The sequence below is a fragment of the Asparagus officinalis genome, chromosome 7 (genome assembly GCF_001876935.1).
Source record: "Asparagus officinalis chromosome 7, Aspof.V1, whole genome shotgun sequence".
NCBI lineage: Eukaryota > Viridiplantae > Streptophyta > Magnoliopsida > Asparagales > Asparagaceae > Asparagus > Asparagus officinalis.
Genome location: NC_033800.1, coordinates 146,036,914 through 146,053,867, shown reverse-complemented (window position 1 = coordinate 146,053,867; position 16,954 = coordinate 146,036,914). Strand labels below are relative to the sequence as shown.

Sequence of the window (16,954 nt, the reverse complement as noted above, 5' to 3'; positions counted from 1 at the left end):
TGAGAATCGGCTTCACTTGAAGAAGAGGTTTTACCAATTCAAGATGAAGAGGGGAGATTGGTGAACTATGAGTTGAGGAAGAGTGATAGTGAACCCTCCGAGAAGGCATCGGGAGATGCATTAGCAGTTCGAGGCCGTGGTCCAAACCGTCGTCCAGGTGATCGCTCAAGATCGAAGTCAAGAGGTGGCCATAGAAATATTGGTAGGAATCAATGTCGCTTTTGCAAAGAAGAAGGACATTGGAAGAACGACTGCCCAAAGTTGAAAGATAAAGCCGGGAAGAATAAAGGGAAAGCTGTACAAGCTTCGGAAGTGAATGTTGTCAAGGCTAGTGACGACAATTCAGATACAGATTCTTTAGGCTATTCCTGCTCTGCACTACCGTTGGTTTGTTACGCTGACTATACGGAGTGGATGATGGATTCTGGTGCTACATACCATATTTGCCCTAGGAGGGATTGATTCTCTAGCTTTGAGGAGTTAGAAAGATGGGATGTCGTGCTCATGGGTAATGATCACGTATGTTCTATTGATGGTATTGGCACAGTACGGATCCGGATGTGTGACGAGGTGACTCGGGAGCTGAAGGAAGTGAGATTCGTTCCTCAATTGACGAAGAATATCATTTCGCTTGGAACTTTGGAGGCAGCTGGTTATAAGGTGATCTTAGAGAATGCGACTCTGAAGGTCACAACGGGGTCCATGATGGTGATGCGAGGTGTCAGGGAAAATAACCTTTACTACTTGAAGGGCAAGACAGTAACAGGGGGTCTGGCAGCTTCGATTACCACAGAGGAAGATACTACCAGCTTATGGCATATGAGATTGGGACACACTGGTGATAAGTCCCTGCAGTTATTAGCGAGGCAGAGGCTATTGAAGGGTGCGAAGACCTATAAGATGGAGCTGTGTGAACATTGCATACTTGGGAAGAAGACAAAAGTGAGATTCGGCACCGCTATTCACAATACCCAAGGTATTTTGGACTATATTCACACAGACGTTTGGGGCCCTTCCAAGCACACATCACTTGGTGGGGCCAACTATTTTGTTACTTTCATTGATGACTATTCCAGGAGGAATTGGGTATACCCGATGAAGCATAAACATCAGGTCCTGGATATTTTTGTGGAGTGGAAGAAGAAAGTGGAGCTGCAGACAGGTAGAAAGGTAAAAACTCTTCGTTCGGACAATGGAGGAGAGTATAAGAGTGATCCGTTTCTGCAGTTTTGCCGGGATCACGGCATTAGACGACACTTCACAGTACGTGAGACACCGCAACAGAACGAGGTGGCTGAGAGATTGAACCGTACCTTGCTGGAGAATGTGCGATGTATGATGACGCAGAGTGGATTGTCAAGATCCTTTTGGGCCGAAGCGTTGGTTTATGCGAGCCATCTCGTGAATAGGTTGCCGTGCACTGCGATACAGGGGAAGACTCCGTTAGAGCGTTGGTCTGGTTCGGTAGCTAGTGACTATGAGTCGCTTCGGATATTTGGGTGTCCAGCTTATTACCATGTCAGTGATGGTAAATTGAATCCGAGAGCGAGCTTCAAGTTATGGGATCCATAGGACAAAAAGATAGTTATTAGCAGGGATGTCACATTTGACGAGGCGTACATGATGAAGCCTCAAGTTCCTCAGCAGGTGGAGGAAGACCAGATTCAGGTGATATCATAGCAGGTGGAGGATGATGTGACTCCACCCACTCCAGATAGCATTGTATCCATTGAGTCTCCTACAGAGGTGACACTGGGAGGAGATGAGATGATAGCCGGGCATTTAGAGGATACAGTGGATGTTGGGACTCAGGAACAGGGTCATGTTCAGGAGTCCATTGCAGCTAATAGACCAAGAAGAAACATTCGTCGGCCAGCTAGATATGACGATGTCATGGTTACATATGCTTTATCAGCAGAAGTCGTTGATGATTTGGTTCCTTTTACATTCAAGGAAGCAGAGTCAAGCTCTGATTCGAATAGGTGGAGGGAAGCTATGGAGGAAGAGATGCAGTCTCTTCATAAGAACGACACTTGGGAACTTGCAAAGCTACTGAAAGGTAAGAAGGCTATTGGATGCAAGTGGGTGTATGCAAAGAAAGAGGGATCTTCTATTGGGGAAATTAGATTCAAAGCCAGATTGGTTGCCAAGGGATATGCACAGCTAGAGGGCGTTGATTACAACGAGGTATTTTCACCTGTTGTGAAGCATTCGTCGATTCGTATTTTATTGGCATTGGTGGCACAGCTGGATTTGGATTTGGTCCAGATGGATGTGAAAACAGCCTTTCTACATGGAGATTTAGAAGAGGAGATCTACATGACACAACCTATGGGGTTCAAAGCTGCAGGAAAGGAAGAATTGGTATGCAAGCTGAAGAAGTCTCTTTACGGATTGAAGCAATCGCCGCGACAATGGTACAAGAGATTCGACGGCTTTATGATTGGCCGAGGGTACACGAGGAGCCCATATGACCCGTGTGTTTACATGCACAAGCTACAGAATGGTGAGTATATCTATTTGTTGTTATATGTTGACGATATGCTCATAGCTTCCAGGAATACTTCAGCTATTAGAAAGTTGAAAAATGAGCTATCATCCGAATTTGAGAGACAGGGTGAAGGGGAGGTTGAAGTTGACACAGAGGAGTTACTTGCAGAAGATGCTGAAGAAATTCAGTTATGATGGCAATGCCAAGGGGGTGAGTACTCCATTAGCTCCCCACTTTAAGCTATCAGCTAAGATGTCACCTGTTTCAGTTGAGGACTGGGAATACATGTCTAAAGTTCCATATGACAATGTTGTGGGTAGCTTGATGTATGCGATGGTGTGTACAATGCCAGATTTATCACAGGCCGTGAGCATGGTATCCAGATACATGCACGACCCCGGGAAGGGTCATTGGGAGGCCGTGAAGTGGATTCTACGGTATATTAAAGGTACCGTGGATGTTGGTTTGGTGTTCGAGAAGAATGGGAAGAACAGGCAGGATTGTATTGGTTATGTAGATTCTGATTATGCGGGGGATCTGGACAAGCGCTGGTCTACTAGCGGATATGTGTTTACACTAGCAGGAGCACCGGTGTGTTGGAGATGCACACTTCAGTCTACAGTGGCTCTCTCCACTACGGAGGCAGAGTATATGGCGTTGACTGAAGCTGTGAAGGAGGCTTTATGGTTGCAGGGATTATTGGAGAACTTGGGGATTACACAGAAGACCCTTCGGGTATATTGTGATAGCATGTCAGCTATCTATTTGGCGAAGAACCAAGTTTATCATGCACGCACGAAGCATATCGATGTCAGATTCCATTTTGTTCGTAACGTTTTGGATGAAGGAGACGTCATATTGGAGAAGGTCCACACGAAGGACAACCCTGCGGATATGTTGACCAAAGTTGTTTCAGGTGTCAAGTTTGGTCATTGTTTGAAGCTTTTGAACATTCTTCAATGTTGAGGCCTTTGGAGGCCATTTGGATGAACTACGGGCGGCTTGATTCCTTGGGTAAGAGGATACGTAGGCAATCTTTACGATACAGCCGGTTTGGATTAGTTGATTTTGATGGGGGTGAGATTATTTAGACTCTCTTTCGGGTTCTCGACTTGTTGCGGTTTGAGTTCGTACTGGACACAACAAGTTGGGATATTTGGATGCTTTGGTGTCGGCTCAGTTTTGGAAAAACTTCACCGATGTGGAGAATTATGATCACGTGAGTGGGAGGAACGCGGTTTCAAACCGCATGAAGCACAGGCCCACGAGAAGCCCACTTACCTTAATCACAATGATATATATATCTCTTCAATCAAGAGCTAGGGCGTGGCAGAGAGGGCACGAAATTTTTTTGTGCGGCTGATTTTTGAGCACAGGAATAAAAAGGAGCGGCTGCGGAAGAGTGCAGAGCAGGGGTTTCTTTTGGCGGCTGATGCAGACACAGAGAACAAAAGGAGCAGTGCTTTTGGTGGTTATTAACGGAAGAAAAGAAAGTCTTTTGTAGATGTTCTTTGTTTTTAGCACCCCCTTTGAGAGAGTATTTGTGTGAGGGATCTGAGAGTTTGTGAGAGGGTTTTATTTGTGAGATTGTAAACCCCAATTGTATCTCTCCCTCTAATAGTAGATCTCCCCCTCCTTGCCCCGTAGACGTAGGCTATTTGCCGAACCACGTAAAATTTGTGTTCTTGCTATGATTTGTAATAGCTTGTAGGATCCCTCGACAGGTCAGTCCTAGAACTGATGAGAGAAAGAGCCGATATCTCACTTTGTTGAGATATCCACTTCAGATTCTTGTTTCCTTGGTGATACAGGAATTCTTACGATCTAATCTCTTGTTGTGCACCTTGCGCACTGGAGGTGCTGCCGAAATTTCCGCTGCGCACAACAGAGTCACATACTGGTATTAATATTGTAAATTTAATAATTGAAGAACTTTTAAAATTAAAAATTTCAGAAAGAATATTTTCTCTTTCACTAGATAATACAAGTAATAATAATGTAGTTGTTAATTTTATCAAACAATCTCTATCATTGCCATGTCATGGTGATCTTTTTCATATTAAACGTATCTGTCATATTTTAAATTTAATTGTTCAAAGTGCATTTACTAAAATTAAACACATCATAGAAAAGATTAGGACGGTAACTTATATGCATAATGCTTCTGAACAAAGAATTAGAAGATGTAAATAATTCTGTAAAAGAAAAAATGTAAACCTCAGACTGATTCTAAAAGATGTTAAGTGTAGCAATAGAATATAAAGAAATTATAAATTATTTTATTGATTTTTATGCTTCTAGTTCTAGCTCTTGTAGCATGTATGGAATTACTGAAGATGAATGGACAGTTATAAGTAATTTAAAAGAGATGCTATAAGTTTTTTATGATGCTACAATGTTATTATTTGACTGTTATTATCCAACCATTACTTTAGCTGTTTTACAAATTTTAAATATTTAAAAAATTTAATAAATATTGTATGGATGATTATTTTAAAAGTATGATTTTTCAAATGGAAAGTAAATTTAATAAGTATTTTAGGCATTTTAGGCATTTTAGGCATATTCCTATTATTTTTGGTTTGGGGGTCATTATTGATCGCAATTGAAGGATATTGGCATTCGAAGTTTGTTACATTCCTTGTATAGTGGATAGATAATAGACACTGATGATGGTAGCACCATTACTGCTACTACTCACCATAATACTATTAGAAATTATTTTCAAAGCTTATATGATGAGTATGCAGCTAAATATGGTGTATCCACACAGGAGCCTACAGGTTTCGCTTCTTCGAGCTCAAGTCAGGATAAAAGTGTAAGTTTTGATAGGTATGCATTGGTAGCTGAGCTAACTGGTGGATCTGAACTTTGATCATCATTGGAGGTTTCTAAAATTGATCAATATTTAACTGTTTCTTTAGTTAAATGTCAAATAATAACTTAGATATTTTACGATAGTGGAAAGTATATGGAACAGTTTCATATCCTATACTTTCCATCATGGTTCGTGACTTACTAACAGTGTAGGTTTTGATTGTAGCTTTGGAATCCGCCTTCAACACAGTAGGACGTTTGATCGACGACCACAGGACATCGTTAGATCCCTATACTGTACAGGTGGTGATATGCTTACAAGATTGGTGGAGGTACGAGAAGAAAACGCAAGACATCGATCGGATAGCTGGTATTGAAGATAGATTTGAAGAGTTGAGACTAGCAAATAGATATAAAGAGTAAACAATATTCATCAAATTGTAATTTTTATTTTTTTAGCTGAAATTTTATAATGAATTATTTTAAAAACAGTTACAAATGATAGTGATATAGGTGAGTAGGTGCCAACCTAGTTGGGATGTACTGATCTATTATGATGCGATGAATTTCAAAATAAATTTATACTTGTAAATGATTTACTGATTATTAATAAAGAAGTTATTTTTATCATCTATTATTTTTAAACTTTTTTGTATTTGTAATTTATGTAATTTCAAGTGATTAATAATATTATTGTTTTTTATTAAAATTTTGTGTAATTTTTTATGTATTATTTTAATTATAAAGAGGAATTTTTTTTTGAAAAATAAAAAAAAACAGGTAGGCCCGAACCTAGGCCCGGGCTCCGATTTTGCTTGGCCGGAACCCGGTTTTTCAGGCAGGACCGGATGGACACCCCTAGTTTGGTTGTCCTACACCATTTTCTCTCAAAAGTTCGGTTAACCAAACATAGGGACTAGCTCAAAAACTTAAGACACACCAAATCCAAGAAACTCTCTCCCTATCTTTTTAACTTTTACCTCAACCGAAAGCAAATCTCCCTCCTCTAGTGTGTCAGTGTGTGTGTGAAGAAGATACATACGTTCTCTCCTTCGATAATCGTAAACAAAGCCCACTAGCCCAATGGGAACTAGCTGCGTCCCCTGAGCTCACCTGCCGTAACTTTGCCGGCCCCCTCGGTTATTGCTACCTAATGATCATCGGCCGATGATTGACACTTGGACTTTCGGTTCATAATTCAAGAAAAACAAGTACAAACTTTATTTCTAATTTTGGGTGCAGCCATTGGCGTGTCACTTGGACTTTCGGTTCCTAATTCAAGAAAAGCAAGTACAAACTTTAGTTCTAATTTTGGGTGCAGCCATTGGCGTGCTCAAATGCGCAGCAGCCTTGTTGTCGTTGGCGTGGAAACTCATGTTGCTCACGTGGACTTGGACCAATCGAGAGAGCTGTTCTTTTTGTGGGCTAAAAAATTAATGACATTAATGTTGTTAGAAGTGATTAATTTTGGTGATTAGAGCCTTTTTAGTTTCATATGATGCACGCGCGCGAGGGATATCCTCGATTGGTGGTTATCATGGAAGGATGGAAGCTCGCACGTGCGCTTGTTTGTAGCCCGGGTTTCATTACCAGTTTAGGGATTCCGGATGGGTTTTTTTATTTCCTTTTTCTTTTTGGGTATTTCTTCGCTTGGTGCAACAATTATTGAAAAGTTCTATCTTTTATGTGATTCCCTGAATATTGGTTAATATCTCAAAGAGCGAGCTTTCTTGAGAAGCCCGAACCCTTAATTAGATCGCATCTTTACTGTTGATCAACGATTATTTGACAGATTTGTCAATCCTATCTGGATTCCAGTTTACTTGAAGTTGAGCAGCCAACTAGAGACTCTATTCTGATGTGACTCGTATATATATTGAATTAGAAGATAATTGAGGGCTGTCTAAATGAAGGCCGGCCAAAAACTATAATTAAATTCTCCTACTAAAGAGGCTTGATTCGGGTGTATTGCTCAAATAGAATATGATAAAAGCATATATAAGTGCGGAGACACCTAGGAGGTTCAATGTGTAAGACTAGCAGCTTTGCATTTTCTGTAAAGCTAACAATATATAGTTTGGTTGCATCTACTCAACTTTTTTCGAATTATCTCATATTCCATTAAATAAGCTTATCAAAATGTATGATCTAGTTCGGAAAGAAGAAGAAGAAGAAAATGTCATCGGAAAAATCATCGGATAAATTATCAGTAAGGTGACGTTTCTTAATGATAGCTATTGATCTTGATTAGAATCCTAAGAAAATGTCATATGTCATATTGTTCCATAAATTGATCCCATAAATTTTGGGTCCAGAAAAAGTACAGAAAAGCCTTTACCGGTTAATTTTATAATCTTGTTAGAAGACATTAGGGTTACACTTAGATGATCTCCAGTTAAACTAATGATTTTGTTTAAAAGACATTAGGGTTACACTTACAAGATCTCAAATCCATTTTTAGCTCATAATCCGAAAAAGTCTTGCAATCCTTTGTTGCTAACATCTTTGTTGGCGTGTCCCAATCTTTCTTCTTAATAGATTAACGGCAAGAACTAGCCGTGATCGATGTAGAAGTTATTAACATAGCGATACAGTAAAATAATCCTAACCATGAAAACTACTATCCTGCACGTACACCTTGTAATTACATAATTGATTAATAAATTAATACATTAGCGTTTTCCTTAATATTGCAGCTTTACGTGCAATGAGCCAACAAGCTGGAGGGTAGTGGGTGAGCTAGAAGTAAAACATGCAAATAAATAAATAAATAGTAATATATATATACATATAACATAAAATAATAGTTGAAATGTAAGTCGAAATGATGAAAGTGAGACGGTCTAGATTGGGTAGATCTATACTATAAATGGTAAGATTCCCACGGCTTGCAATTTAATCTTTATCGACTTTTGACTACTACATCCGAGGAGCTCGGTCGGTAACAATAAATATGTGTATAAAAAATTTTCCTTCTTCTTTCTCCTCTCCCACTAGCTATATATTAAAGGGTTAATTGCCATGTTTTCTTTAATTTGTTCTGTTTTGTGCGGACTTGGGGCTCGGTTTCGCTCCGAATCCAGGGACTTTAGACGAGACCATGGCTTTCTCTTCTTCGGTTTTCCTTGGTGCATGCAAGTGCAACAATCAAGAGGAGAAGCTTTTTAGGATTCTGCACGTATCGACTTTTAGGGATTCGGATCCTCTCCACTACAAAAAAAACAGTGGAGGGACCACTACATAATCACAGTCATTGATTATCTAGTTAATGGTTGTGATTTTTTCTTTTAGTGCAAATTAGGAATAAATGCAATACACGGGGGTATGGTAAGTGTTAGATTTAGATTGTAGCATAACCGCCTACTAAATAATCAACGATTGAGATTAAAAACAGTGGTCTCTCCACTACTTTTTTGTAGTGGAGAGGATCTAAATCCGACTTTTAGTTTGCATCTCTGTTGTTGACCAACGGTTGTTCATCATGAAGAAAATTGCAATCTGGCATACTTGTTATAAAATTGATAAATGTATTTAATAAAACATAAAAAAAGGTTTTTAATAATATTACAGCTTCACACCAGGTACGAGGAGATCCGAGCAAATCTCAACTTTCACGTGCCATGGGCTAATTAACTACTGGTTAGCTAGAAATAGAACATGCATCTTTAAATAAATAAATGTGTCTAAAACAAGACAATAACTGGAAGGAAAAAAAAAACAATTAAGTTGAAATAATTGATCCAAGTAATTAAGAGCCGTCTGGATTTAGCTAGATGTAGACTGTATGTGGTGAATGGAGAAGATTCCTAGGACCTAGAATTGAAATGTTTATCTGGTTAGCTGACTTTTGATTGCATCCAAGGGTGATAATGATAACAACATATATTTTGTATTTTCTGCTTTATTTTTTCCTCCATTATCAAGGCAACCACCATGTTTATATCAAGAGAAAAAGATCAGTATCTCATGAAATTTTAATGAAAGAAGATGCTGAGTTTAATGACCGAATATTACGATATTCTCTTTGGAAATAGAAATGACATTTGTGAATTCAAACAACCACAACTGACATGCAGCTTCACTCAAAAGGCTTGAGGGAATTATTGATACTAGTGAATCCCCCATCAATCATCAGATTCTGAGCACTGATATACTTAGCTTCATCGCTCGCCAAGAAGAGCACGGCGTCTGCTACATCCTCCGGCATCAAATCCACACCCTTCAAGTTAGCATTTCGCCCTACAAACGATAAAAAACCCTTTAGAGCATCCTCTCCCTTCTCGTCCTCAGGCAAATGTGGCATTGAGAGACTTGTGGGGACTGCATAAGGCGAAACACAGTTCACGCGTATCCCATGCTTTCCGAGCTCAGCCGCCACGTTCTTGGTGAGCCCCACAACTGCGTGCTTGGAACCCGTGTACCCATGAGGGCCCAAGCCACCTATCACGCTCGCCACGCTGGCTATGGATATTATCGAGCCCTTGCCTTTTGGTATCATGACACGAGCAGCGTGTTTCATACCAAGAAATGCGCCGTTCACATTCACATCAAAGACCTTCTTGAATTCATTGAAGTCGACATTTCTGATGTCTGTCACCTTGTTTCCAGTTATTCCAGCATTGTTGACTATGATATCTATGGTGCCAAAATTTTCCACTGTGAAGTCGACAGCATGTTGGACGTCATCTTCGACTGTGACATTACAGTGTATGAAGCAGGCATAGGATTCACCGCCGAGAGATTCGCAGACATTTTGGCCAAGGTCGTCTTGTATATCAGCAACACAAACCTTTGCTCCGTGGCTCCGAAAGAGGCGAGTAATGCTTTCACCGAGCCCAGAAGCACCACCCGTTATAAGAGCAATCTTACCTTCCAAGCTTTAGATGAAGATGAACATTATTTATAAACTACATAAGATGTATGCTAAAGAATATTCTGGCTTGGAGGGTAACATACATATAATTAGTTTACATAGAAACGACATGGTTTCGTATATCATCCACAAGCTAAAATGTGAATAAAAATATTAATAATCATCTAGTGCATATCAGAAAGACTAAAAAGTTCATGACAGATGTGGGATAATAGAGTTTCAAAAGACCCAGCAAAGCACTGAAAGCTGTGACGAGCGTCGAGGGTTATAATTTTATACTTTCACGTGCCACAAGTTGAGGAGGCTTTCATGGGCTGGAACCTGGCCTCAAGGAGCAATATATTTTTTTAAATTCGCTTTAGAAATTTCTGACTAATAAGAATCAAACCATATTGCTTCGATATAATGTCAAAGGACCCTGCTATTGTATAAAACTCCGAAATTCTGGTGAGGGTTAGCGGTTTATAATTTTATGACCTAACATAGAGAAATGGGATAAATGTTCGATCAGTAAAACATGGGAAGATGATGAGAAAGCAACATGCATGGTTTCGTAATTTGTCAGAACGAAAGAACCAGGATACAGAGGAATCCAACATAAAAAGAACTAAATATTACTGGTTTTTTTTTTGTTAATGCTTACACGTGAAGCAAAAGAAATGCCATAGTACTAATTTTAGAAAAAGAACAGAAGAAACAATGTTTCCTTAAGAGAAAATACATCTTGTCCTAAATTTGGCATATAGTACATGAAGATAAAATTTGATCTGATACTCCTCTCTATTCTTGTAGCTTGTCAAGCGATCTCGTATGCATAAGATAATGGAGAGTGAGGATTGATAATCTTATATGCAGACTATAAAAAAAAATAATAGTATTTACTATTTTTATCATGAATTTATGAAGTATTTAAAGAAAGGATTACATTGGTGGAATAGCCTATGTTGGCTTGAGACATTTAAAGATTGCGGAGCTACAAGCTTAGTATCATTTGGTTATTCTTGCCAGTGGATGAGACCTACTCAGGCGTTCTGATACGTATATTTCGCTCATATGGATACTTTTGTTGATCAGATTATTTATATCAGATATATTCCATAACAACCAGCTACCTATTTATATAGGCCATACCAAGAAATAATCAGCTCATTGCTAAACATTTAAACAAATTGGATAATGTTTGTAGCATCATTGTAATTGTTCCAATAAAAAATAATAATAGAAGAGTTGTGGATTCCTGAATCCAACTAACTCAGGTGAAATATTCTAAATCATGAACGGGGATGTATGGACGAAGCGTTTACATCATGTACGTAATGACTGAATCTGCATGTAAAAATGTTCAGATAATCAAGTAATTTGATATCCTCTCCTCTAGTTCGGACAACAATTTCTTTATAGAATTAATTTCCATGATTATAAAATTTGGGAGGAGTTAAGGACATGGATCCTACCGGTTGGATGTTGTTCCCATTGTCTGAGAATTCAAAATAGAAGACGTATGCCCAAAGCTGCCAGATCACAAGAAATCTCATCGTAAGTTATAAAAGCTACTAGAGAGATAGGATACACACACTCACAAATACATATGGTCTAGATAAGTTTCTTTACTAGAAAATGGAATGATATATACACTCAGAAAAAACCAAAGAGGAAATTCTCAAGTGTTCCTTTTTTTAAATTAGAAAAAAGATGGAAGGTAGGCATTGCTTATTTTATGAATATAATGAAACACTACATAAAACACTATCATTGCAAGGCAACATACCATGAAACTGTAACATGCCATGAAGTCTCACTACACAGGTCAGAAAAGGAAAAGAAAAGCACAGATGGAATTATCTAAACACAATAATAAGCATTAATATAGACTCTTCAAGCTACACTATACTATCAACTCCTTCCTAAGAGTTTCTGAACTGAATTCTTGAATTATTTCATTGTGAAGTGTTTACAAGAAAATTTCCTTCATGTTGATATCAGATGTTGATATAACCAGCACATTTGCTTTCATGTCCTAAGCCTCAGAATCCATGATGAGCTGGACAGGTGCACAAGTTTCCTAGTAAAGATCATTGGAGGCTCTTATAAAGTTTCAGAATAGATTATAAGCATTAACCCTCTCGCATCAGCTGTTAAGCGGATGGATATATAACAATCAAAAATATTTTCCAGCTGTAAATGAAAATCAAACGGAAGGTAAAAATCCCACTGTACCATATATTGGGTATACAAAAGATTGTCTCTGTTACGACATCAACCATTGAAAAGAATTAACCAGTTAGTTTAACATGCTTTCATAACTAAATAGAAACATATATTATACTTTCCATATAATTCTCAAAGACTATTCTAATTAATCCATAAGGAATCAAGGTAAACTTCTACTTGATTGATTAATCAAGCAAGTCATATTCAATAATAGTTCTCCTTGATGTTTTTCAACATCAGCGAGCCAAATAGAAATAAATGAATAGTAAACAATAACTAGACCACAGAGAGAAGCACTGACACAATATTTAACTTCTCATATAAAGACTGCAGGAGTGGTTTAACCATCAATGATCAAAATTAAGCACACTCAAAAATAAATTGGATTATCGTGGGTTTGCAAGCATCAATGATAAAAAAAATTAAAGTAAAATCAAACCCCAATCCTTTTTTTCTTACAAAATAATCTTTTTTTTTTTGTGTCAAAAATCTCAAGATTTATGAAAACTCATGAATTTTCAGTCATAAAATCTCTATAAAGCAATTAAGCAAGTATGTGGTCAGCAAAGTCATAAACAAAAAATAACTTCTAATTTTCTTCAACCACAAGAGCAGTTGAATGCATAGAACATTAAAGTAATCTCATAAAACCCCGGATTGAGTTTCCTTGGATTGAAATGGGTTGTGATAGGAAGAAGATGAGCTGGAGACTCAGCCTTTGTGGCAATAAAAGCTCTGATGTGAAGAGCAAGTGGGAGAGAAAAGAGAGAGTAAGCAATGTGCACCAAACTTTGTTTCAGTGGCAAGTGCATCACACACAGGTAAAAGACAAAGAACTGCCAATCCAAAATGGCATGCTAAATACCAAGGTCGTGGAAAAAGAAAAGCGAAGCAAAGCGGTGAGGCACCGCTCAGGCTTTCAGGGACTTTAGCTGCAAAGAAATGCCAAGTAAAAAATCGGTCTAATTTAAATATGTATAAATATGACAGAGGAGAGGACTACGAGGAGAAAGTGGCTTTGATTGGAGAAGGAGGTGGAGGAGCTTCGACTTAAGATGGTGATGGTGATGGTGAGCTTCGACTAGAGATAGTGATGGTGAGTTTCGATGAGGAGCTCAAGCGAAGGACATGTTGTAATGGTGGCGGAGCTTGCTGAAGAAGGACTTGGAAGCGAATCTGGATGTGGATTTGGTTGCGGGAGGTGTGGTCGAAAGCAGTGGACGAGGCGGCTGATGCGAGAGTTAGGGCTACGTTTATTTTCGTCTCGAGTCGCAAAAGCAAAAAAGGAGAGAGAGAAGCGGAGGGTTTTACTTAATGCCCTATTTGGATGGAGGGTAGAGAGGGGGAGGGGAAGAGAAATGCATCTTTCACCTTGTTTGGGAGTTTTTGTAAGGAGGGTAGAGAAGAGGAAGGAAGGGGAACGGAGGGTAAAATTGCTTGGTTTTTTCCCCCCCCCGATTCGGGCGGTAGAGGAGGGTAAAGGAGGGTAAAGGGATGTAATGATATTCTTACCCCCATCAAAACAAATAAAAGGACTGATGTGTTATTAGTATAAGGTCATTTGTGTAAATTTACATATATTTCCTTCCCTTCCCTTCCCTCCCCTCCATTATTACTCTCAAACAAGTTATATTAATTTCACCTTCATTCACCTTACTCAACTCCCAAACAACATATTACAATTCTCTTCCCTTCTCTTCCCTTCCCTTCCCGTTGTTTACCTTTCCTTCCCTTCTTTAGTAAACTCCCAAACACACCTTAAGAAAATGAGTCAGGTTTGGGTTCGAGCCAGGTTTTGGTTCAGTTCTGGTACAATATAAACCGATATTTATTCTTATTAAAGCGTTGTTATGCGTTTTTCAGGTACAATATAAACTGATATTTGTTCCTATTAAAGCGTTGTTATGCGTTTTTCAGACCTCAGTGTCATATTATTTGAATTAAATAATTGATTAACTATCGGATTAAATTTAAATTAATTTAATTTAAATTTCAATAGCTTAATTAGGGCCTCATTTGCTTAATTAGTTAAATTAAGCATACTGAAATCGGACCCATAACTTAAAAGGGCCCACAAGTTAGGTTTTAATTAAAATATTTAATTAAACCAAGCTTTAAATTTGCCAGGCCCACAAAAAATTGAAACAAGAAGTTTTCAATAATGCTCAGGTCCAGTTGAGGCTGAGTTTTCAATACGTCCAGGCCCACAAAAAATTAAGAAACTTAAGTGGGCTTGTGCCCTTGTTCAACCCTCAATCAGCAGCTTCTTCTTCCACTCGTCGTGAGAGAAAACGACATGCCCCAAATAAAAATGAAGATTTGCCGACTCTCCCCTGCACCGAACACGAACCGAAGCTCCTCAGAGGAGAGGCCGAAGCTCGACCGCAATGAGCACAAGGCTCGCTCAATTTGAAGGTTGAGCTTTGCCTGAAGACGAGCACGAGACTCGTCTGAACTTCCCAAATGAGCCGACGAAGGTCAAGCTTCCAAGCCGAAGCTCAGCCGAAGCTCGACCCTCGAAGAGCTCGCCTGAAGTTCCCTGATGCAGATGAAGCTCGAGTAGATTTGAGGCTCGATTTCGAACCCGATGTTTGCCTGAGATCCGAACGTCGAGCTCGCCTACAACGAGGTTCAAGCTCACTTGAGTTGAACCCGAGGTTCACTGAATTCGAACACGAGGTTCGCTGAAATTCGAATACGAGGTTCGCTGAAATTCGAACACGAGGTTCGTCAGGAGTTAGAACACGAGGTTCAACTGAAGTTCGTCAGAAGCCTTCAACAAGGCTGAATCGAACACGAGGTTCGTCAGAAGCAAACCGAAGTTCGCTGGAATCAAACTGAAGTTCGCCTAAGAACGAATAAGTTCTCAAGCCCTAGTTTTCTTTCACCCGTTAGGGTTCAGAACTGAACCGTCGCCGCTTGAGCTGCAGCCAACGAACACCCCTTAGGGTTTCGTTCTGAAAACCGCCGCCGCCACTGATAGTGGGGCCGCCGTCGATACAACTCCGGCGAGCAGTTGGAGAACAACGAGCCAAAAAAACCTAATTTTCTTTCGATTTTGAACTCAATCTAGATCTAAAACTTGAATCTATTTCAGATCCAAACCTCAAGAATGGAATCAAACCAAAAAGAATTAAACTTTACAGTTCATGAGTCCTATAGATCCAAAAAACCAAAAGAAAATCGAATTTTTTACTGTTCATCCGTGAACAGTTTTGAAAAACGGTAGATTAAGATCAAAAACCCCGATTTTTAGAATCTTAAACCCCTAATAATTAATCACGAATGGCTCTGATACCACTTGTTGTACTTAATCGTGATTAAATCATAGAGATTAAACAACAAGAGCAGAAGCTATACCTGAATCCATTGCTTGGATTTGAGTTAGGGTTTTGATGATCTTCTAATCTTAGGGTTTCTCTCTTATGACTCTCTTTAGATGAGGATAAGAGAATGAGAATGGTAAACCCTAGAATAGGGACCATAACCCCATATATATAGGTGTTGTACATTTGTAATTTGGCCCATCATCAAATTACAATTACAACCTGGTATCTGCACATTTAGCCCATGATTATTTAAATACACATTAACCCAATTGATTGATCACTTTAAGTGGATTATCCTTAAAGATAACAATACACAATGATTAATCATATGTGCTTACAAATAGATTTAATTAGATTTAAATCCAACATTATTATCATGCATTCTCTCGATGATGATTACGATTTTTTTCCAAAACGTCATCCTTTAACACACTGCACTCCCTTCAGGGTTCAATTCTTTAAATCATAACTTTCCCAAGCTACAGGTTCAACTACAGATCGTCCATTGATGATCAAAACTAAGCACATTTAAACTATAGATAAACAATTAAAAAAATCAAACCTATCTTTTTTTTTACCTAGAATCTTCTCTAGATTTATGGGAAAACCCAGATGGACTTTTCAGTCACAAAATCTCTAAGAAGCAATTGAGCAAGCATGTGGTGAGCAGATTCTCATAAACTGAAACAACATCAAGATTACTTCCATAAAAAAATCGGTTGAGTACACATAACAAAGAAAAGATCTAACTAAGACAGACCCAGGTGAATTGCCTTTCCTTGGGTTGATTGAAATGGGTTGTCGTGGGAAGAAGATGAGATCGAGACGCACCTTTTTCCTCAGCGCTGGAAGCTCGTGATGTGAAGTGAGTGAGTGGGTGGGGGAGAGTGAGAGAGAGAGAGAGGAGAAAATGATAATTTTCTCAGCACCGGGCACCCAGATTTTTTTTTTGTTCAAGCTGTCCGTGGCACGGGCATCGCGCGGGTACAGGACAAGCGGTGGAGTTTAGTTCTTAAATCGTAAATGTAAATGGATGATTATGAAATATAACCTTGAGCAAAAATAAATCTAGTTTGCAAAAGCATAGTAATCTTAATTCTCATGTTATGTAATATCGTTGCGAAGTTTTACGCATTTTATCACTAAGATCTCAAGCAAAATATATTTTTGCATTTAAATACATGAAAACATATTAGATATTAAAAAAATTATCAAAGTTTTTCATTATTATCA

The 16,954-nt window shown here is 38.7% G+C and overlaps 1 protein-coding gene across 3 annotated transcripts; it reads right to left on the bottom strand.

Annotated features, from left to right (window-relative positions):
• On the bottom strand, positions 9,225 to 16,724 carry LOC109848475 (zerumbone synthase). 3 transcript variants are annotated; one of them, XM_020417989.1, is made up of 3 exons: positions 16,482 to 16,724; positions 11,636 to 11,692; positions 9,225 to 10,185 (listed from the first exon to the last, which is right to left on the bottom strand). In XM_020417989.1, the coding sequence occupies exons 2-3, from the start codon at positions 11,653 to 11,655 to the stop codon at positions 9,387 to 9,389; spliced, it is 819 nt and encodes a 272-aa protein (XP_020273578.1). In that variant the 5' UTR covers positions 11,656 to 11,692; positions 16,482 to 16,724; the 3' UTR covers positions 9,225 to 9,386. The 3 variants fall into 3 exon arrangements, with proteins under 3 accessions (XP_020273578.1, XP_020273577.1, XP_020273579.1); XM_020417988.1 differs by having other exon boundaries at positions 16,553 to 16,676; XM_020417990.1 differs by having other exon boundaries at positions 16,500 to 16,523.

What these genes read in the sequence shown, in the direction of transcription:
- LOC109848475 (XM_020417989.1), bottom strand. Translation starts at nt 11,655, where the DNA reads ATGGGAACAACATCCAACCG. An exon ending in ATGGGAACAACATCCAACCG is followed by an intron (nt 10,186 to 11,635) that starts GTAGGATCCATG and finishes CTTCATCTAAAG; the next exon opens with CTTGGAAGGTAAGATTGCTC.